The sequence below is a fragment of the Euleptes europaea genome, chromosome 4, assembly GCF_029931775.1.
Source record: "Euleptes europaea isolate rEulEur1 chromosome 4, rEulEur1.hap1, whole genome shotgun sequence".
Classification (NCBI taxonomy): domain Eukaryota; kingdom Metazoa; phylum Chordata; class Lepidosauria; order Squamata; family Sphaerodactylidae; genus Euleptes; species Euleptes europaea.
In genome coordinates this window covers 55,802,004-55,826,630 of record NC_079315.1, presented here as the reverse complement: position 1 = coordinate 55,826,630, position 24,627 = coordinate 55,802,004, and the positions used below count along the sequence as shown (strand labels likewise).

The 24,627-nt window shown below is 40.8% G+C and overlaps 1 protein-coding gene across 1 annotated transcript; it reads right to left on the bottom strand.

Moving 5' to 3' along the window:
* Window positions 1-22,001: 22,001 nt before the first annotated feature.
* RMI1 (RecQ mediated genome instability 1) lies at window positions 22,002-23,740 on the bottom strand. The gene has a single exon (XM_056848546.1). The coding sequence runs from the start codon at window positions 23,738-23,740 to the stop codon at window positions 22,028-22,030; it is 1,713 nt and encodes a 570-aa protein (XP_056704524.1). The 3' UTR covers window positions 22,002-22,027.
* Window positions 23,741-24,627: the final 887 nt, after the last annotated feature.

Below are 24,627 nucleotides of genomic sequence, written 5' to 3'. Positions count from 1 at the left end.
TTATGTTTTGCACAATAAAAAGATGAGCTACCGGGGTTCGCAGAGCCAATTTGTAGAGCAACCTCTCTTCTCTAATTGCTGCTAGACTAATGTAGGAGCACACTCCTAGGTTGTAGAGAAATCCATTTACCCAACCATGTCATTTAAGTAGGGAGCACAAGTAGTGGATTTTTCTATTTACCCTTCCTATTAGCCCTGCTACACTCCACCTGTGACCCTCATTTTATGAGCGCAGTGCTCTTTTATACAATTTTGTAACTATAATAAAGGCCCACTTTAAAAATTTTCAGAGCAGACCAAGAACATTTTTTAGGGGGAAAAAAACATAATTAGGGTCCTAACCAATCTCACTAATTCCTGGTAATGCATTGTCAAACCAAATTGTTTGATAAAAGGTCTAATAAATCCACATCTTCAGGAGCAGAAAATAGCATTTCCTCTGTTACAAGAACATAGTGACAACCCACATCTGACTACTGTTTGACATTTGCGATACATCCACCCTGGAACATTTACCTGCAGAACAATGTAAAAGCAGCAGGCATTGGGCGGGGGTGGTGGCTCATAACTGGACCCATTTGTTGCAATCCTAAACATACTCACTAGGAAGTAAGTCCTAGTGTGTTCAGTGGGACTTGCTTACAAATAAACATGCTTAGGATAAGGTTGTAAGAGATCTTCGGACAAGCAATGCAGATGAATATTTAGTATTACTAGAACAGAAAACAAAAGTCACCAGGGGTTACAAATGAAATAGACCCCACAACAAACAAACAAAGAAACCCAAAAATCTGAAGTCTAGCAATGTATAGTAGGTTTAGCAACTGGAGGCCCTGGGTAAAATCCTTTTTCCTGAGGGACTCCCTAATTGGAGAGAATTTTATCTGAATTGTACACAGCTTGACAACAGGAGTCGGTGAGAGGTAAGGATTAGTACCTTGTCTCTTCACCACTATTTCATTATTAAAAGGGTCTTACAACATTATAATCCTGAGAAGAGTAATGTGTTCTCAGTTACATTGATTGGAATGGGTTTTCGTGTGCCTAAATCTGAATAAGACTAGGCTGCAAAAAAAAAAAACACCAAGTTGCCAAGCAGGGATGTATATTGTCAGCCTAACAGCCCATTCCTAACCTTTTGGCCACGAGGGTCGGCGTGGCCGAGGCGCCGCAGCGGTGGCTCCAAAGCTGTTTCACAGCCACCGAAAGCTTAAAAAAAGCCAGGCTTTTTTTTTCTTTTTCTTTTTTTTGTAAAAATGGGGCTTTTTGCCCCATAGAGAACAGCGATGCTGCGCCTGCTAAAAAGCAGTCGCAGCAATGCTGTTCTCGACGCCAGCGTTCTGGGCTGAAAGGGACAGGAAGCTGCCTACAGACAGCTCCTCCCCCCGGGCACGCCCCAGGAATGCCCCCCCCCCGGGGCGTAAGTAGCCCAGGTGCCGGTGTGCGGGCCGCCAGTGCTGGCGTAGCCTTTTCCTGGCCTCCTGAGGACTTTCCCCTCAGAGTTCAGGAATGGGCTGTAAAAGGTGGCTGCTGCCTCCCAAAAAAGGCACTGTAGAAGAGTTAACTGTCCAGAGTCCTGCTTAGTTTGGGCCAACCAGTCCTCTCCCAAAGCTCTGTCCACCATATTGTAATTTGTTTTTGCTATCTCACCCTCCTTTGTGGCTAGTCTAGCTCTCCCAACTGATTTATGCAGTTTCTCAGATATTTTAACGGGTAGCAATACAAAGTGTGTGTTAGGGTTGCCAGGTCCCTCTTTGCAACTGGCGGGCGGTTTTTGGGGTGGAGCCGGAGGAGGGCAGGGTTTGGGGAGGGGAGGGACTTCAATGCCATAGAGTCCAATTGCCAAAGCATCCATTTTCTCCAGGGGAACTGATGTCTATCGGCTGGAGATCAGTTGTAATAGCAGGAGATGTCCAGCTAGTACCTGGTGGTCAGCAACCCTAGGGTGTGTATATGTGTGTATATATGCACACATACACACACACACACATACTCAAATGGGTAAATCAAAAGTTAAAACAAAAAATATGCAATTCATCATAGAATACAAGATGAGAGTTGGACTAGTGCATATTTCTGTGCAAGACTATTTAATTGGAAGACTTACTGCCATCAGGATAATGTTCAAAATGAATGTGCTTCTTACGGAATAGTTTCTGGAGGTTATTAGCCTATGCCAGATTCCAATATATAAAGTAATTAGCTGGTTTTACCGAAAGGTATTACACGGATTGTGGTCTGTTTAGGGAAAGGAATGAGCCCAGGGTGTTTGACACAAGAGAAATAAATAGAAATGAGGCTGGAAAATAATTGCATGCTATTTATGCTGGTTTTAACTGTTGCATGGTTTTAACTGTTGCATTGTCCTGACATAAAACGTATTTTGAAAAAGATCATTCAGATTTTGAAAAGTATCACTACTATAACATGGCAAAGAACTCCCCTGCTTGCATGCTTTTGAAAGAACTCCTCTACTAAGAATTCCCCTGAAAAGAACTCCCCTGCTTGCATGCATTTTAAAGGATAAAGGCACAATTTCTCTAAAAGGGCAATAATAATATTTTTTTAATTTGAACCACACTTGAAAAAGTAGGTGCTGTACAGTGGATCTATTAAAAAGAACAAACCTGCCTGCAGGCTTCCAATTAAAACAACAACAGGTCCATAAAAGAAGGGGAAAGTATGCAAAAGGAGAAAACAAAAACAAGTCAGAAATTAAGGGCCAGAAGCTCAGGGAAAGAGGTCCATTTTTAAAACATTTTCTGCAAGGAGGGCAAGGTGCAGATGTCAGGAGGCTGGAAGTCCCTGGGAAAAGATAGGAGGCTGAAGTTGGTTTCCAGTTTCAATCATTATTTTGGGGTGCAGAGCTTTTAAATTGTCCTCAATATCATTCAGGAACTAGGAAATGTGAATAAGGACCTGGGAATAGGGAACGAACTGGGAACCAACTTCAGCCTCCTGGAAAAGATGCAGTGTGTGTGAGAGAGGGGGGACGGAGGCTTGAAGCAGCTGGAGAAACCTGAGGCTTAGCCAAGAGAAATCTACTTGGTAAACCAAAGTTAGCCTGCTGTATGATGTTGTGGAACAAGACCAGCAGTTATAGCCCAAGCAAATCACAATTGTTCTATGCAAAATCAATGCTTATAATTCAAACCAAGTTGAAGGTTGTCATGATATTCATAGTCATATCATATAATAATGAAACAACAATTTCCAACAAAGGCTACAAATTCAGTTACAACTGTAACATAGACGCTTGAGTAAAGTTCCTGTTTTTTTTTTTAATGTATCACGTGATCGCGATGCTCTTCGGCGTCTGTAGCTTTGTGGTTCCGATGATGCCCCGGGGTCCGGTTATCGCCCTGTTTCGACCCTTTAGGTCTTCCTCATATTGCTATGTATTGTAACATAGTCTTTCCAAGTATTATAGGCAAATTGGCATAAATTAAAGTGAAATACTTAGAGGCATTTTTACATGAGTACACCACTAAAACTGAGTCCTATGTGAAGGACACCGGCCATTTCATATCACTGATAGAACAGACTTCTGTCCCTGTTACTAGTGTGTTCGGCACACTGGACGTCAATGCGTATTATACGAACGTCCCCACAGAAAGGGTAAGATAAATAATTTGGACATTACTAGACTTCCGTCCTACTCTGCAACCACCTACCCACTTCCTCCTTAGCTTGTTAGACATAGTAATGGAGAGGAACTATTTTATGTTCCAAGATGAGTTCTATTTACAGGTTAGCGGCGTAGCAATGGGTAGCACATGCGCGCCATCCATTGCGAATATCTACATGGTAGCGTTTGAACATTCCTATATCTTGTCAACTAATCCCTTCAGGGATAAGATCTTGACGTACCACAGATATGTAGATGATATTTTTGTAGCCATGCAGGATATTCCACAAGAGAAATCTACTGGCAGATAAAAGACAGTAAGAATATAACTGAAGAGTAGGAAGATACAGAAGTGGGTGTTGAGGAATGAAGAGACTTTAAAAAAAGTTGTGGGGGTGAAAAGGCAATAGAAGCCATGAAGAGAGTGTAACAAATGAGAAACACAGGTCAAAGGGGGGACAGAACATGAAAAACAAGCAGCAGAGAGGGGAGAGGATTTTAGCTGAGAAAGAGGCGATCTGTGAAGAACTGAGATCATCAGTCCCAGAAAAAAGGAGAATATGCCAGGAACTTAGATAAAAAAAGGAATGTATTTTAGCAATATCTGATGGTGAACATTACAACTATTGTAGTAGCTTAAAAAAATAAAGAAAGAAAGAAAGGCCTCAAAGGCAATTCAAGGTTCTGTATTGGGAAAAGTAGGAACCGAAGCATAGCCCAGTATGGGGCGGGGTGGAAGGCATGGAAAATAAACAGACCAATAATGGAACATTAATAACACAAATTGTAAATGTCTTGTACTAAAACATCTGTACGCACATTTAGCACATGATTCATAAAATCCAACCAAATGTATTTTCTCTGATAACAAGATGAAGAAACAACAGCACTGGGCAAAATTTTCAATATGATACTCCTTGGCCAGGTCAAGTGATCAAAAAATAGTACCACAGGAAGGAAACATTTAAAAGACTGAAAGCCTATGGCCATTTCATAAATCAAAGATACATATAAATTAGCATGCCTGAACAAGAATGAGAGGGGTGCAGTACCTTTAACAATGCAGAAGAAGACATTTCTGCAGTGCAGCTTTTCATATCCATAGTGCTGTAGGGGGGAGAAAAGCTACACCTATGGAAGTTTCCCTTCCACCGTTATTAAAGGTACACACCTGCTTTTCCTGGCCACTAGCCATTATTCCTTGTGCATCATCTTGGTGCTGTCTGTGAAGAATCCATAAATTGCTGTGAAAATGCAGGACAAACCTCCCTTCAGAGGTAAGCTTAATGGAAGATTGGGCTCCCCCTAGGAAGGTCTGGCTTCAGGTTTTGGAAGAACCTGGGTAAGAGACACTCCAACAAGCTCTCTCCAAAGTATCCTGCCATAAGAACATAAGAAAGGCCCTGCTGGATCAGACCAAGGCCCATCAAGTCCAGCAGTCTGTTCACACAGTGGCCAACCAGGTGCCTCTCGGAAGCCACTAACATAGTGGTTCCCAACCTTTTTTTGACCAGGGACCACTAGGACTTTTTTGCTCGGCGCAGGGACCCCAAGGTTCAAAATAAAAATTCCGGGAATTTGAAAATAAACTTGAATCATAACTGTTAGTTAAACGTTAAACTTAGAATTAGATTTAGAATATATATATTTTATAGTAGAGAACTTTTAATTGAACATATTAATTGATTAGGGGTTTCTCACTTTGTTTCGCGAACCTTAGTTTAGTTCTCGCAGACCCCTGGGGGTCCATGGACCCCTGGTTGGGAACCAGTGCACTAACAAGACGAGCACAGCAGCACCATCCTGCCTGTGTTCCACCGCACCCAAAATATTAGGCATGCTCCTCTGATACTAGAGAGAATAGGTATGCAGCATGACTAGTATCCATTCTAACTAACAGCCATGAATACCCCTCTCCTCCATGAATATGTCCACTCCCCTCTTAAAGCCCTCCAAGCTGGCAGCCATCACATCCTGGGGCAGGGAGTTCCACAATTTAACTATGTGTTAAACTGCCACCGTGTCCTCCTCCTCCTCTCTAAAAAATCCCCACTTCATTCTGACAGAGGGTGGGGACAAGGCAGCAGCTGATTTTCGCCACTGCTAATTGTCTACCCAGAATGGGACACTGCACAGCTGGCTGGGGGGGGGGGGATACAGAAGAGAGCAACCAAGATGATTAAAGGGGTGGAGCACCTTTCCTATAAGGAAAGACAGAAGAGTCTGGGACTTTTCAGCTTAGAAAAGAAACAACAAGTGGGGAGGACATGATAGAGGTTTATAAAATTATGCATAGAGTGGACAGAGGGAACTTTTTCTCCCACTTCCAAAATCCTAGAACTCGGGAGCATTCAATGGAGTTGATGGGCAGTAGATTCAGGATGGACAAAAAAATACTTCTAAACACAGTGAGTGATTAAAATGTGGAATTTGCTGCCAGAGGATGTAGTGAGGGCCACAGGCATTTAAAGACAACTTTAAAAGGGGATTAGATAGGTCTGTCAGTGGATACCAGCCATGGTGACTAAAGGCAACCTCTGCATTCAGATCTGTGGTTACTTAGAGGCTAACATAGGACTAGGGTTGCCAGCTCTGAGTTGGGAAACAGCTGGAGATTTTGGGGGTGGAGCCTAAGGAGAGCAGGGTTTGGTGAGGAGAGGGTTATCAATGGGGTACAATGCCATAGAGTCCACCTTCCAAAGCAGCCATTTTCTCCTGGGGAACTGATCTCTGTCGCCTGGAGATCAATTGTAATAGCGGGAGATGTCCAGCCACCACCTGGAGGTTATTCAAAAAAACACAGCTGTATGGCTTATATTTTCTTTCTCAGACTTATTACTATTGAAGAGCTTATTGTTATGTTCAATAGTAGTAAGTTTGAGAAAGAAAATATAACCCATACAGTTGTGTTTTTTTGAATAACATATTCTAGTACAGCTAAGTAATTATTGTGGGTTGTGACTTTGTCAATACCACTTGGAGGTTGGCAACCCTCCATAGCACCCTCCCAGGACTTAGCCGCTGCCCAACAATGCTGACTCCTGATACCAGCCTTGTTTCTGTTTTTCAGAGTGACACCTTAGAGTTGCCAGCTATCTGTTTTCTGGCAGGTTTGACAGCTGACAGCATGCAACACTTTTCTTGGCATGTAGATTAAATGACAAGATTTTGGTTTATCACATCACTGTTAATATGAACTCTGTCATATAAAAACACTGGGTACTCTAATGCTAACCCAATGCTGTCAGCATAGTATAGTAAAGGATACTGGATATTTAGCATGGTCAAAGATAAAGGGCTCCTTTGCAGGAACTTCAGAGCTTACTGCTTCTTCCCTTCGATCCTTAGCCTAGAACTACAAGCCTCTACACCAGGAGTGTCGAACTCAATTTTTACAAGGGCCATATATGGCATAAATGTCACTTGGTCGGGCATGACCATGCCTTTCCAGCCCAGATTGAGAGGGAGGGGTGGCTGCCTCAGCTGGCTCGCAGGCCGGATAAAAGCTCTCAAGGGGCCGGATCCGCCCCCGGGGCTTATGTTTGACACCCCTGCTCTACACACTTTTGCAAGAGCAACTGAAACCTGTGGGGCCTCCTTCAAAGGGAACATACCCAGGATTGGGCTACATGTTTCCCTTGCATGTTCTACTGTGGAAATGGTTAAGCATTTACTTTTTCTGACTTGATAATTAGGGAGGTTTTGAAGGTTAAGTTGGGAAGGCTTATTGCAACAGAGTTCTGAGAACTCTACTACAGAAAAGTGTATAATTAAAAGTCTACAGCCAAACACAGCAAAGTTTGGGTCCATTATTTTTCAACTATAGCTTCCCATGCTATATGGCAAACTTGTGCGTTTAAAAAGCATTTCATAATATGGCATGGGGAGTATGTGTTTTCGGGGTGGGGGGATAAACCTGAAGTCCAATGGAGCACATGAGTTTTTGACACACCTAGAACAGCATTCCAAATTGTGGCCCACTGTCAAGATAATAATTCACCATATACTGATAGTGAAAAAATGTAATGTGCAGTAAAAGACCCTAGGAAAGTAACTGGTATACTACTGTTGTTTCTGTTATAATTAGGAATAGGAGTTTGATTGTCTTAAAAAGATAATATTTTGATTATCTTAAAAAGATGTTTTGACCCATATGTATTACCATTATTTCTAGAGCTCCTCTAATAAATAGGCTATATATGTATCTTACAAAATACACTTTTCTGACATGTATTACAGAAATTCACATTATTTCACTTCCCAGCACTATAATATCATTCTAATTGTTATGTATTATACTTATTTTGTTTACAAAATCTCTTCTTGTACACCCAGGAGGCAATATTCTATGTTGACCTTGGCATTTATACATATTAGTAATGTATTCTGAGAACTCATTAGGACCCATGCTTGGCAAAGCCCGATTTTAAGTAGTGTCGTTGTCAAGCAACTTTAGAATTTAATTAGAACCCTCTACTGCATTTCATTAGAAGGTTATTCCATAATTAGTCAGCAGGTCTTGGGTGTTTACAAATGGAGAAGTGACAGTACATAATACTCTTAAATTATAACTGCTCAGCAGGAGAAGATGCTTAAAAATGAGGAACAGATAATCACATTGCTTAAAAAGCAGCATAGGAGAATTCAACATTTGAGTATAATCACTTTTCCCCGTGGTAGTTCTTATCCTAATAATGCTTCTCTTTTAATAAAATCAGGCTTTTGTGTAATGTCTCAAGGCCAACTTCATACGTACTTTGGTAGCGCAACTGGTACTGACACATGGCCAGGTTCCTATTCCACAGCAGTAAGAACTGGGAAACCACATTGAGATTGCTTCCATAATTACTTTTGCACTAACTGTCAGATTCCATATTAACAAGCCTATTTCAGATGTTACAGTCATGCATACCAGGAGCCCACCAAATGCACGTAACAGGAGCACACATTACCCAGAAACCTCCCGATATGTATGGTTACCATGTTATATGAACAAAGGAAATATAGTTACCATGCATGTACATCTTTAGTACACACACACTGACCATTGGATTCTTCACGGTTTGTATTCATGCACACTAAGGCTGTAGGTTCATTGTAAATATCCACACTACCCGTTCATGGAACATGTCAACCACACACATCAAGATCATGGGTGGCATGTACTGCCATTATGCATGGTTGGTGGGTTCCTGGTACTTGTGCTTGTAATGTCTGAAAAGGACTTATGAAATCACAGATTAGGTGGAATTGTTACTTTACACAAATGCATGGTTGAACAAAATAATGGTCATGTGACTGTGCCGGTATTTGGTATCCTATTGATTTAGAAACTGGGAAGGCATAAAATGAAAGCAGCATGTTTAACAGAGGATCCTTTAAGACTCTAGATGGCCAAGAATAGTTTGTAGGTTTCTATCAACACTGTGATCCTAACCATGTTCTAATAAATTAACACATCCCCAGCATGTAAAGTTGCCACACATGGCAACCAAGAGGAGACCAGGTAGGGATGGCTGTCAATGATGATGTGATGGAAAATGCTATCGTAAAACCATAGAATTTCTGGCGATTCCTAGAGGGGTGTGACAACTTCTGGGAAAACCCAGAAGTGACATCACACCATTGCTGAGAGTGATTTTTGTCCATCTGATGTCTGCTGTAGCCTATGATCACTTTGATTATAATATTAGTAAATTGCATCAAACTATTAATTATTTCCCTTAAGCCTTGTCTTTCCTTAGAACAGGAGTCCCCAACCTTTTGAGCCTGTGGGCACTTTTGGAATTCTGACACTGGATGGTGGGCACAATCACAGAATGGCTGCCACAAGAGGCAGAACCGACTACTAAATGGCTGCCACAAAAGTGGAGCCAACCACAAAATCTCAGGGAGTGAGGTCAGGCATAACTCTACTAATAGTAACTATTCAATATTTCAGGCAGAAGCTCAACAGAATGCCTTTTAAAATCAACACATTGTTTAAAAAAATTCCCTGCATACACATAGCTTATCTTCAGTTATATAGTGAAGATCCATGTGCTAAGGTGGCAGCTGCTGCCAAAGCGACTTTTAAAAAATCCACACAGTCAAGCAGATCTCTGATGGCCAATCAGAAGCCCTGCTGGGCAAAAGCCCCACCTGGCCCTGCCCACTTTCTAAAACATTTCACGGGTGCCAGGAAAGGTATCTGTGGCCTCATGGCACCCTGCCTTAGAATTTTTTTAATTCATCCATTCCTTTGGTCAAAGCAGTTCTAATAAAATAATATATACAAGATCCATAACTAAAGACAACATTATCAAAACTCTAATAAAAACAGCAACAACTCATCTCAAAAGAAGTCTATTGTAATGTCTCTGATGGTGCATCTGGCACTGCCAGCATTGGGGTTAAGTCATCTATCAGAGGCTGAAGATCTGAGCCAGTTTTATCTTGAGTATGATAGACTGCTACAAGATGGGATGGCATTCCATACATGACCATTAGAAAGTGTAAGGTGCTTTTTTCCCAACTGTTAATTGATTATTATTCAAATATCCTGAAGTTTATGTTATTGCCAAACTGAAAGCATTGTTTCAACATCATGGCATTCTGAAAGAACGTGTTTGTGACTACAAGTGCCAGGCCAAGTCTGGCAACGGGGTGGCGGCGGCAGGGAGGGCGGGGACGTTGCCACGGCACTTCCAGGTGCAACCCAGAAATGACAAAAAATAGCTCCAGGAATTATTTCTGTTGTTTCCTAAAGTTACTCTTTGTCACACTCAGGTTGTACCCAGAAATGATCTAGTGACCATCAGCAATGCCACTTTTTAAAAACTATTTTCTCCTGCTGTTGCTAGGAGGAGCAGCAGGCAATGGTTTGCTAGCAGGAGGCTGTAGTGGCCATATTCCTTTTGCTAGTTCAGTGAAGAAACAAGTTGCTTCTGACTGGGGGAATCACTATTACACACACTAGTCCTGGCTAGCCCAAGACCTATGGTCAGGCCAAACACATGGTCCAAACAATCAAACATATGTTTAAAAATATATAAAAATATAAAATAAATTATTATGTAATTGCAAAAGTATTAATATTTTAGAGAAAGAATGAGTAAGCAAAAATTACAATTATCTATTATTAAGAAGCTAAACAAGTCTATGATTAAGGGACATTATTGTAATGCTATCAACATTTTATATGTTGTTTTTTCTTTTTATGTGTGTATGTATGGTATAGTTTTTTAATGTATTCTGTTCTTGTTTGTATTCTTGCTGAGGGAAAATAAAAAATATTTTAAAAAAACATGTTAAAAAAATAAGATAGTTCAGACCTCAGTTAGGCCTGACTCCTCCTTCTGGTTCTGAATATACCCCTGTACAGCTCCTGATGGGTAAGCTTTTATGCAGCACTCTGCCAGCCATGTCAGCAATACTGGCACCCAGATTACCCACTGATTTTTGTCAGAAGTTAAGGAATATCCATTGTGGACAAAAGAAGTACTATGATAAGTGGGCAGTACCTCTTCTGCCCCTACAAGAGGGAGAGCATGTGCAAATGCAGATGCATGCAGGATAGGTGTACCAGCATCAGTCACAGGAACAATGGCTGAATCACATTGTTATACAGTGGAGACACCAAGTAGAAATGTATATTGCAGGAACAGGAGGCATCTAAGAAAAGATTATTCCCCAGTACCTGCAGTATTTGTTGCAACACTTGATCAGGCAATCCCAGGACGGATCTCTGGTGAAGTTCTGAAACAGCAAGAACTTGAAGGTAGTTACACTCCAGGTATCCTTCCAAAACCAATTGACACTCCAGCTGAAAGTGTACAGACCAAGAGCAGGTGGGTGTAGTGTTGCCAACCTCCAGGTATTAGCTATTACAACTGATCTCCCACCAATAGAGATCAGTTCACCTGGAGAAAATGGCCGCTTTGGCAATTGGACTCTATGGCATTGAAGTCCTTCCCCTCCCCAAACCCCGCCCTCCTCAGGCTCCGCTCCAAAAACCTCCTGCCTGTGGCAAAGACGGACCTGGCAACCCTAGGTGGGTGGTCAACTTGCCTGCTAAATTCAAAGATTATGTGATGGGTTAATGGTAAAAGTGAACCCCTATAACGAGTCAAGTGTGAGTTACCTCTGGTTCCATATCTTGGTAATGTTTGAATTGTGGTGTGTGAGCACCCCAAAGTAAAGAAGAGGGATGTTGTGTATTTATTGTAGACATTACAATAGAACAGTCTGGCCCCGCCCCCAATAGTTGTGTGTGTGTTGGTTGAGTCTCACAGGGCGAAGTCCCTGCTGGTTAGTTCTGTTCGTTAGAATGGTAGACAGCGTGAGCTCCCTAGGAATGAAACCAGTTGCTCTCATCCCTTCTGGATAATAAATGGATGTTGTTTTGTACACATCTATCTCTGATATGTGAACCTATGAGCAAGAACCTGAGTGAATACCCTATACCGGATTTGCAAGCAAAAGGAAACATCACACATTTTAATTATAAATTAGAAGCTATTTTTTCTGCCTCATGCCTTCCTCAACTGTACAATTGAACATATAGTAAAAAAAAGACCATCCTTTTGAATTCAGTAAGATCAAAGAGTAATTACCTGTATAAAAGATCTAAATGCAGAAGTATATAACGAATGGGAACTATTCGGTTAGCTAACAATGCAGGTTTGAATTAGGGGCCAGAGTAGATAACAAACTGAACATGAATCTCTGTGTTGTTTTGTGTTCTGTTCTGGATATCATAATTCAAGTTAGAGACTGAAACCTGGAAAACAGTTATAAAAGGGCTATGAGAATGAAAAAGGCACTAGAACAGATGATGCAGTGTTACAGTCGTTAAAAGTGTGAGATATACATTGGAAATCCATCATTCAATTTTCACTTTGGCCATGAACTTGCAAGGTCAGCCACTTGATATAATTTGTCGCAGTTATAATTTTGTCTCACAAATTATTCTAAACCCTTTAATAAAGTTTCTAACAGGTAAGAATAGATTTAGATGTCCTTCAAACAAAAACTAAACAGAATTCCAAACATTAATTTGTTCAGGAATAACAATAATAGCTACTCAGAATGGGAAGAGTATTTGTTATGTAAAAACCCCCACCCACCCCGATGGTATCAATGTATTTTGCAAAAACAACAGTATTTTACTTCATTTGTAGTACTGGCCTATGAACTTAAAATTATTTTCTATAATAGAACCAGGGAAAAATTAAAACATAATGAGGTTATTTCCCAGACTTTTTCCTTTTTCAGTATAACTCACTGAAGCTAAGAAAAACAACTTTCATTATAAAGTACTGTTAAAAGTGTGTGTGTGGGGGGAATGAGCTGCACTCTTCTACATCAGAGCATCCTATATAAGTAGACATTATGGTTGTATGACCCACCCACATATTCCCTTACACAAGTGTCAGTGCCATGTCTTCTGCTCCTCAGGGTGGCTGTGTTATTAAACCCTTTATGACATTAGTTTAACGTTATAGGAGTCATTCTAGAGAGCATTTTCCCCATACACTCAAGTATCCTCAGAATGTCCTGGTCATATGGGAAGAACCCCAAAATGCTAATCATTCCCATGGATGATAAGAGAAGCCCCATCAATCAATGCATAATTAACTTACATCATTCACAACCACAAGATGTGGTGATGTCCATTACCTCTGATGGTTTTTAAATTGATTAGACAGAGTCATGAATTATAAGTCAAAATAGTTATTAGCCATCTTTCGACAGCATTATCTCTTGGAGTGGCTGGAGATAATCACAAAGGATGGCCATCGTTTTCATATTGTGTTTCCTAGGCATCTGGCTGGTCACCACTGGGAACACAATGTAGCAGTAGAGGGATCCCCAAGCCTGCTGTGTCTGCTAGCACATTTTGGATTTGGAGAAAAGGGTGGGGATGCTCACCACAAGGAGGCTGCTGTGGTGAGGGCAACTTCAGTATTTTTGATACTCCATGGGTAGCAGCAATCTATCATTTAAATATATTTGTACTTACTTTTGTGGTAGAATATTGGATTCTACCAGTCCCTTCGCTCATGCATATTTCGTAAAGTTTAAATTAAATTAATTGTTCAGGGGGGAAGAGGGGCCACAAAAACTTTCAGGAAATAGTATAGTTGCCCAAGCTTATTAACATTTACCCAGTTGATATAAATTGCGGCAAGGGGCCTTAGTTACCGCCTGCAAGTCTTTGTAGGATGTGGGGAATCCAGTTGAAGTCAATACTGCTGAGGCCATCTCCAGGAGATGAGTTTTCACAAATCATGGCTATAAGTTGTTTGGAAATATTCTGTTCCATAATAAGTTTCCCATGTCCAGGTCTCTGATAAATCTTGTTCCGTCCATCAACCAGTGTACGGAAAACAATCCCCCCCCCCACGTAAGCAGACAATTTGTTGCCTGTTCAAATGACCTTGTTATCACAAACATAGTTTAGGGCATCCGATGTGTTTTGGGTGATTAACTCCAAGTAATGCAATCTCCTATGCCCTTTAAGGTCAGGATCCTAATTGGAGCTGGGGTCAGCTATAAGTCAGGTCTTCATATGGCTTCTAAGCTATAGATTAATAAACTACAGATTAATAAAATTGGTTCTTCTTAAGCCAAACCAATATTTAATCTAAAATTCTCGCCACAGTATGCAGTAGACTTCATTTGGTGTGCATATGTGAAGGCCGTGGCAGATGCTAGAAGGGTGGGGTAGGGTAGGATTTCCCTAGCTGAGATCAGGAAATGTAAATTCTCCTTTCTCTTCCTTCCTGTGTGAGTCTTAACTCTGCTTGTACTGAAGCCCCCCCCCTTTTTTTTTCTGGCAGTGGTGAAGCTGTTGCTGTGGAGAAGTAGTTTCAAGCAAGCACATGTCCATAATGAACAAAAAAAGAAGACTGGAGCCCACACTACTATTAGTGGATCCCCACTATCAACAGAATCAAGGGGCGATGAAGTGCAGAGTGCAATATAAAATGTACAATTCAAATCTAGTAAGGGAAAAGATACCATACAGTAGATGTGCTAAATTAGTAAACTAGTGAAATTGCTGGAAAGTTGGAGATTTGTTAAGATTAAAATCACTATTTCCTTAAGATAAAAAACCTAAATTCCAGTTCAACCCAGGGGAAGACGTACTGCAAAATAACCATACTTCTCAAATCAGCCATTTCACACTGGTCTTTTCCTTTGAAGTTATTTTGTTGCAGTCAAAAGTGGTTTCCCAACTCCTGCTAGTACCTGAATATTGTGGTTGATGACGTCATGCAGTACAGATATTAGATATCGGTTTTGTTTATATTTCAACATACATTTTTAAAGGCTGACTTCTCTGTAGCCATAAATGTTAAAATACTTCTTGAATTTAAAAGCCAGTCAAGCACATAATTTAGCTTGCTGTTATAGATATTGCTTACATGCTGTTAGCAATTAAGAAAATATTGTTACAAAATATGCTTGCTTGTTCTCTAGAGATCTTCTACATACGTTTCCACTTACTTTTAAAATCCATTATTCAAATTTAAGAATCAGCTGTTCAATCATAACCAATGTAACACTCTTAATATTATATGTTAATACAGCAATTTCATCCACTGTTGATTGGTTTTAATCAAAATTAAAAGGTTCAGTGACTATTTGATAAATAGTAAAATCTATTACTCGAGCCAGGCTTTTGCATTTTTGCTACAATCTTAGTATGAAGGAAAGGGGGTACCATCCAGCAGTCTCTGCTGCCAGGATGAATCCTGCGTTGCTTGGTTCCTTGAACCATATTCTAACATGGCATGAATGCCTTGATGGTATCATATGAAGCTGCTTTATATCATCTGATAATTAATCCATCAAGGATCAGTACTGTCTACTTTGATTGGCAACAGCTCCCTAAGCTCTCAGAATTATTCCGTCAATTACAACCTAATCCTTTATACTGGAGATGACAAGGGACAACCTGAGGTGGTCTTAATGGAAAGTCAATACTCTACCACAGAGCCACAGTGCAGCATGAGCCTAATAAAATGCTAGCCAAGTGAGAGTATGTCTGCTCAGGAATATTGATAGTGTTCATTACCATAAATCTTTGGAAAAACATTGCAGTATTGACTGTAATTCATTAGAACAATGTTTCACTTTTTATTCCCTTGATTCATGCCTGTTATAAAGATCCTTCACTTATCAGCCAGATGCTGGAAGTGTGAGTGATCTAGACCCTAACCCCGAAAGGCTATTAGATGCCACCTGTTCAATTAATATATCTAGCAACTCCTGAATGCAGTAGTTCACAGATCTCACTACTGCATATCATGATCTGTGAACTATATTTTTTAAATTGCTAAATCTCAAGGTGTTTACATTTTATGACAATATAAGTCACTCCAATTTCATATACTATCTCAATGCGAAAGAAGTTCATAAAGGCTAGGGTTGTTGTGAGGATAAAACAGAGGCGAATGATGTAAGTTCCTTTGGGCTCCACTGTGGAGAAATGAGGGCTATAAATGAATAAATAATAGGGTGGAAGAGGGGAGAAATAAAAGGTAAGTTGCAGGTAGGAAAGAGAAGAGGCAGAGACAAGTGAAGTAATGGGGCTTGCAAGAATGTGTGGGGAGGCAGATACAGGGGGTGGTAAAGTGCCCCCACAAGCCTTTGTGGACTCCCCACTGATTAACAGGGTCATGGAGGCCACTACCACATAATGGGGCCATGGTTTTCCTGAGTAAAGCCTACCAGGCGGGAAATTGAAAGATGGGCAGTCAGGTCAAGGTAGGTTGGCTGTTATTGTGAAGGACAGAAGGAAGCAGAAAAAAAGAGAAAGGCTATAAGGGCATTTAGGAAAAGGCAAGAGGAAATAGTGGGAAAGAGGGAAAATGAGATGTCCCCCCAGAAGCCCTTGAGGATCCCCTACTTGTCAATATATCTAATTCTTAACATGGGCACTTCTGTGGATATTTAAATCCAGAGACTGGGGGAATGGACAAACAAGATCGCTCTTTCTGCAAACCTGATAAAAGTCCTGGGTTCACAAAAAAATCTGAAATCTTAAACAAAAATACACTGGGGTTAAAGCTTTCCAAAAACAGAGAAGCAGCACCTTAAGACATTAAGAAACAGATACCCTTAACAGACACTTGTAGGCAACCACAAGAGTATTACCAGCCTTCAAGCCTTGGTTTGTCTGTAAAAAGCAGGGGATCTTTCCACAACAATTTTTACCTTTGAGGGAACACTAAGCAGGGTGACGTGACTTGGACGAGTCACTCAGGCTTAACTGCCTGCTACTGCTCAACAGCACCCACCCCATGATAGCCAGTGTGGTGTAGTGCTTAGTTTCATATTAGGGCCTGGGAGACCCAGGTTCTAATCTCCACTTTGCTGTGAAAGCTTGCTGGATGACCTTGGGCCCTAAACATAATTCACTTCTCAGGTTTGTTGTGAGGATAAAATGGAGAATAATATAAGCCTCTTTAGTTCCCCTTTGGGGAGAAATATGGGGTATATATAAAGTAAATAAAATAAATACAGCTGAAGATGGGGGAAGATAAAATGTAGGTAGGTGGGTAGGTAGGAAAGCAAGAAGGAAGCAGGGAAAGTTGAGGATATGGGCCACCAAAAGGAAGGAAAGAAGAACTCATGCAGGGAGGAGGATACAAAGAAAAGTGAGGTACTCTCTGCAAGTTCTGGCAACTGGTCCCAACAACTTGGTCAGATTTTTCCCAGGGAGAGGGGAAACTGAGGACAGAGGAGCAGATAAAAATAAGTTGGCTGTTGGGTTTGAAGGTGAGGAGGAAGCAGGAAAAAGGGAGGGGCTATAAGGGGTTTCAGAAAAGGGAAAGAGGGGGAAATTAGATTACCCCTGAAAGTCCTTACAGGTCCACAACTTGTTTTTATTTGTGTATGGGCAATATGCTAGAACTAGCTTGCCTTCCTTTCCTGTCTACACCTTTCAAAGGTAATGTTTGTAGAATGGGATTCAAATCCACACCTGTAGGAATACTTGGGAGAATGATAATCACATTGCCTACTGGGTATACACAATCTTTCTTACAGTTGAGGGCATTACTTGGTGTACCTATGAAGGAGAGCGACTCATAAAATTCTGTAAAGACAACCATTTGTTAATTGCAAATATGTTTCAGGCAACCAAAAAGATGATTGTATATGTGGACATTACTGGACAGCCAATACAGAAATCAAATAGATTACATAATCAGAAGCAGAAGATGGAAAAGCTTAAACATCACGTTTAAATACCATATAAAGAACAGATTTGCAGTACTAAGTTCAAGTGAATGTGAACTAGAAGAACTATGGGTTGGAAACAGAGATATTTATCAAGGAAGAATGCACAAAGTCTATTCCTGTAGCCAAAAGAAATGAAAAACCTCAATGGATGACTAATAAAACTCTTAAAATTGCTAAAGATAGAGAAGTAAAAGGTGACAGAAACAGAATTATAAGTCTAAATGTAGCATTCCAGCATAGACAAAGAGAATGATTACAACAACCAGTGTAAATAGAAGAGAACAACAAAGAAGGAAGAATAAGAAAACTGTTCCACAAGATTCAAAAAATTAAAGGGAAATTTAAAGTATGGTTAGGTATGCTGAAAGATCAACACGGAAATACAATACACAGAACAGGGCAAACTAAAGAAAAGATGGGAACAATACACTGAAGGACTATACAGAAGAAATGAAAGGATGACAGATTCCTTTCAAGAAGAATTTTTTGAAGTTGAACCTACAGTTTTAGAAAGTGAAGTGAAAGCTCTCCTGAGAGCAATTTGGAGAAACAAATCACCAGGAGCCACAAAAACAGAGTCCATCAAAATCTTAACAAGAATATGCCAACAAATATGGAATAAAAATGACCCACAAACTGGAAATGGTCCATTTATATTCCAATTCCAAAAAAGGTGACATCAAAGACTGCAGCAACTATCAGACCATCACATTAATTTCTCACACGAGTAAAGTGATGCTCAGAATCATACAACAAAGATTCTTACCATATTTGGAACAAGAAATGCCAGATGTTCAAGGTGGATTCAGAAAAGAGGCGCCAGAGATCAGTAACATAAATTTGCAATATGAAACATATGAAAGAATTTCAGAAGAAAACCAGCTTTTGTGTCATAGATTACAGCAAAGTTTTTGGATCATGAAAAGCTATGGTTGGTTTTAAAAGAAATGGGTGTGCCACAGCATACAATCGTTTTGATGTGAAACCTGTACTTTGGACAAAAAGCTACTGTTAGAACAGAATATGGAAAAACAGACTGGTTTGCAATTGGCAAAAGGGTCAGACAAGGATGTATTTTATCTCCCACTGTAACAATACCCTTTCATACCCCCTATAATATGGAGACTCGTGGACTCTCATGCTTGCACATTGGAACTGTTGCTCAATGGCAGGGGAGGCACAGAGACACAGCGCCATGCTCCAAGACACAGGAGCACCCCAGACACCCCACTGGATGTCGCTGTACGGAGCCAGCAGGGACCTGCGAATGGCACACAGCACCTGGACCCGGAGAAGGGAAGTGGGCCTGGAATCCAGATTCTGCTCCTGCCTCTCCCCTCCTGTGAATCGCCCCTGGAACAGCTGCCTTCTTGGACACCTTTGCATAACCAAGAAGATGGCTAGCCTATCAAGGTCTGCCTAACGACTTCAGATTCAGAACAATAGCGTTTCCCCCTTCCACACCTTACATTCCTTCTCAGGGTAGGCTAATCCCATCTTCTCCTTCCCCTCTCTGCTCCCAGTTCCTGCCAGCTGTCAATAACACAATCACTGAGTGATTGACAGTCATCAATAATCCCCTCATATTCTGATCACCCTGGCTCCCACCTTTTCACCAATCTTTCTCCAATTTTGAAGCAATCTTACCTTTGTGCCCCACGGCTTACATGCCCTGTGAGTCAGTCTGCCCCAAGGGCAGAATTTAACTATAAAACAGAGAGCCCTGGCACATGTCAGTTGCTTCTCATTTTGGATCCAGAACACGAGATGTGAGCCCTGCACCTGGAGGACCTTTCCCCCTTCCCCTCTTGTAGTTGCCATTCTGAGACCTTGTTATGCAGGAAAGGTGACTATGAACCATTTGGGAATCTCAACCCTTTACTTTCGTAGCTCTGTGTGTATTGGGAATTGTTTGATTGTGTGTGTGTGTTTTTTAACCCTATTTGATTACTTTTAATAAAACCTTTAAAATTGATAAAGGCCTCCTCATTATTGGGTTGCTCTCCATTTAGCTCGCTCACCTAGGGGCAGAAATGGTTTAAAAAGATCCCCATGCCAGCCTCTTGCAAAGCTCTATTTAGTCTCCAGCTAATTTCCCCAATAAAAGGAGACCCCCTCTATGCTTGGCGTAACACCTATATCTTCAAGTTATATGCAGAACATATAAGGAAAGCTGGATTAGATTTAGATAAAGATGGAGTGAAAATTAGTGGAAGGAACATTAACAACTTGAGATATGCAGATGGTACCACATTACTGGCAGAAAATATTGAAGACCTTAAACAACTACTGATGAAGGTTAAATCAGAAAGTGCCAAAGCATGATTACAGATGCACATCAAGAAGACAAAAGTAATCGCTACTGGGAAATGACACAACTTTAAGGTTGACAATGAAGAAATTGAAATTGTTCAAGACATTCAGTTCCTTGGCTCCATCATTGACCATGCCATAATTCATGCCTTAGTGTTCCCCATTACTATGTATGGGTGTGAAAGTTGGACAGTGAAGAAAGTTGTCAGGAAGAAAGTTGATTCATTTGAAATTTGGTGTTGGAGGAAAGTTTTACGGCTACCATGGACCCCAAAAAGACAAATCAGTGGGTTCTAGATCAAATAAAGCCTGAACTCTCTTTAGAAGCGAAAATGACCAAACTGAGGCTATCATACTTTGGTCACATTATGAAAAGACAAGAGTCACTGGAAAAGACAATAATGCGAGGAAATGTTGAAGGTAGCAGGAAAAGAGGAAGACCCAACGTGAGACGGATTGACTCTATAAAGGAAGACACAGCCCTGTTTGTAAAGATGTGAGCAAGGCTATTAACAATAGGATGTTATGGAGGTTATTAATTCATAGGGTCGCCATGAGTTGGAAGTGACTTGATGGCACTAAACTTACCCACACAGATGTCATAAACCAGAGGTCCCCAACCTGGTATCCACCAATTTCCTAGCGCCTTAAATGTTTTTACAGAAAGTGGAAAGTGTCAAGTAGAACTTCTACCCACCAGTGCTTCTGATTGGCTGTGCAGATTAAAAGGCATCTTGTTAAACAGTGCTTCTGCCTTAAATGTTGAAGAGTTAGTATGAGAGTTAAGCATAACCTTGCTCCCTGACACTTTGTGATTGGCTTTACCTCCTGTGGCAGGCATTTTGTGGTTGTGCCCACCCCTCTGTGTCAGAATTCCAAATCTGCCTGCACACGCAGAAAGGTTGGGGGCTACTATAAAAAACAGGGTAGTAACAGGAAAATGCATAAGGAAAAGATTCTGCTCTCTTTCGCTCTTGTCAATAGTTTCAGAAAAGAAATAATACTTCTTATAAGTATGTGACCATACAAAGAACTTATTTTTTTCAGTGAAAAACATTATTGTAAGAAGTAAACAAACTGATTTAGTATTTTTGAGCTTTAGAAGATACTCTACTCTGTTTACGAACAGTTTCTTTTATTTCAGGACTTTCCAGACAATGGTTACAAATGTCACGATGCACAAATACCTTAAAAGTAGCAGAAAAATATATATCACAAACAGAACTATGACTTACTCATTACTAATGCTTAGTTACTACTTACAATAATTGTACAGGATGAAAAATCTTAGGACTGAGCTCCTTTGTGTTTAGATTACCACTTATTACAGTAATCATGAGTTCCTAACGTTTTAGATATTTTTTTAAAAACACCTTTGCTAAAACAAAGGCCATTTATGCATGACTGTTTCCTTACAGTAACCCTGCTGTCTACTTCAGGGCTTTGCCTTGATTATGCATGCGTTTTCCAACCATCAGAGGTCACCTCACTCTCCCCTTGTGTTTCTGTGCATTTTGTCCACGTTTTCTGGATTCGTGTTTAGCCAGCATCCAGAAAACCAGAGCAAAATGCATGCAAACACGCGGGGAAAGCGAGGCAACCTCTGATGGTTGGAAAATGCATGCATACTCAAAGCAAAGCCCAGAAGTAGTTGGCAGGGTTACCGTGAGGAAACAGCCATGCATAAATGACCAAAGACATGTTAAATAATTAAAAGCTCAACTAAATGTTTCAGTATTAAAATATTATCACGAATGTTTTCTGAACTCAAAACCAGCCAAAAATGCATGTGATAACTGATCACCTATCCCGATATAACAGTTTCCTTAGAATTGCAATTACATTTGTCACTTAGATGCTAAATATATTCAGGCGCCTTTTTAAATTATTCAAGTCATTTGCATTAACATCTTGCAAAACGATTACAGTTGCTTTTGCCTCAGAGGGGTTAAATTCAATAGTCATTAAACAACAGAGGTCTATTAACTCTCTTTGACAATTGTGTAAACCTTTGTTAAGTTTTGGGTGCAAGACGGGATCCTTCTTCAGTTGCTTCATTTCAGGCACTGAAAACCCAATCAAGCTTGTTAGAATTTCATTAGCAAAGTCAACTTCTAAATAAGCAGTGCCATCAGATATTTTTGCTTTTAGACTCCATAAACCACTGCTGCTTGTGAGTTTTCCTGTAAGAGTTACTATAAAGGCTTTAACTTTCACATTGGTAACACCCTTGGGCTTGTTACTTAACAGAACTGAAATATATGTAAAAGGAGGAGTATCTAAATCTACTTTGAGATACTTATTTATTCCATAGGCCTGTACATGGTCAGAGTATTGATTAGGTATTGCATTAGTGTCAGTTACTATATTGTTAGAGATATCAGATTTTTCTTTGTTCCTAATTACATCTATTTTACGGCATCTCTCATGTACAAGCTTATTTTTAGAACAGTCATCCATATATATAGAAAGATCACTTGGACTACTATCAAATACATCACACATCCCTTTTTTAACAGATTTATCTTCCCTGCTAGGCAGATTATTTCTGTTTAGTACTTGTGGTTGCTCCTGGATCTCTTCAACTAAAAGCAAATCATCATCCAAAGGAAATTCATCTAAATCTTCTTCTATGTATTCCACAACTGGAACTATTGGTTGGTCTTTGGCTGCAATGAAGTTTGCAGAACCTTGCTCTGAGCAGCATGAATTATTGGGAAGAGAGTATGTGTTAGAATTAGAAATGGTACTTCTGCTGCAATATCCACTTTCAAGAGGGGCATCATTTATCATCAGTTCATCATTTTCTTCTAGACTTGCCAGAAGCTCTTCATCAGAAGGCCCTAGGCTTTGGCCTACTTCATCAACAGGTCTGGAAATCCCATGGTCTCCAGTTGCAGATGTGACAGCTCTGGGGAAGTCATAGTCTCCAATCAAATTAGCAAGAACTCTTTCTTCAGCATACTCCTCCATAAGGCTATCTACTTCACCTCCCAACAATCTCACATTTTCTGGTTTAAGCAGAAGAACTCCTAAACGATATGCCACTTTCCCCTGTATCATAATTTTTGTGCCTGGAGGAAGGCTGCTATGGAGAACAGGCACAGACTGGTATTCCATACCTAGAATGTGATTTATTCCATCAGTCAGTTTCAGCATCAGCATTCGAGTAGACTTCGCTTCCCAAGACTTCTGGGTTCCTTGTGTATTAGCAGTAATTTCCTCATTTACAGTATTTTTCCCTCTTATTTTTTGCAGCTGTGAATAGGCAGGCTGACTCACATCAACAAGTGAATCAATCTGTATGGAATAAAAGTCCTTTAGCTCTCCTTTTGGAGCATTTAAAATGCAGTCCGGCAGAACAGGATATTCAAGATCTCTGAGATCTGTAAGAAGCCACTGCTCAAAAACTTGCTTGTTAATAGAAGCCTGAGTCAAATTACTAAGGCCATTTTCTAGCTGAATCCAGTCAATACAAGCTTTTAGCCATGATATTGGAACTTTTACATGCCATGTAGATGAAAGCCAAGTTTCCACTCTTACTGCAAGACTTGATACACTCATATTCTTCTGAGGTACAGAAAAGAATTTACCAGTGACCTGTAACAAAACACAAAAACATCTTTGACATCTGCAGTGTAACTATTCACTACTCATCTACCGTATTTTTCGCTCCATAAGACGCACTTTTTTCCTCCTCAAAAGTGAGGGGAAATGTCTGTGAGTCTTATGGAGTGAATGCCGGCTGGGCGCGTGCGCGTCGGGACGGAGCGAGCCAGCGTTCCCCGCCCCGACGGCCAGCCGGGAGGTGGGCGGGGCCGCACAGAGCCGGCTGGTCGCGTGCGCGTCCAGACGCGAGCCGGCATTCCCTGCCCCGACGGCCAGCCGGGAGGTGGGCGGGGCGCACAGAGCCGGCTGGGCGCGTGCGCCGGCTCGCGCTGTCCCGACGCGCACGCGCCCCGCCGGCTCTGTGCGCCCCGCCTGCCTCCCAGCTGGCCGTTGGGGCGGAGAACGCCGGCTCGCGCCGTCCCAATGCGCCCAGCCGGCATTCACTCCATAAGACAAGTTTTTAGAGGAGGAAAACAAGATTTTTTCTTGTTTTCCTCCTCTAAAAACTAGGTGCGTCTTATGGTCAGGTGCGTCCTATGGAGCGAAAAATACGGTCATTAAGCAGGTTATTGCTTACAAAGATTCATGAAATAAGGCAATTACTAGTACACTTATATACTTAAATCCAAACCAGAATTCAAGAGGTAAACAGTCATGTAAGTTGCCAACTGCTTATTTACCGAGATAAAGCAGATGAGTGGCAAGCTGGACTTTTAAAGTCTCCTACGACTAGGAAAACATAATACAGCACTATGGACGATGAAAGCATTTTTCTCTCCTTAAACAAAACCAAAAGGACCAGTGTGTACAAACAGAAAGGAAAAAAAAATACTAAAAAGCAC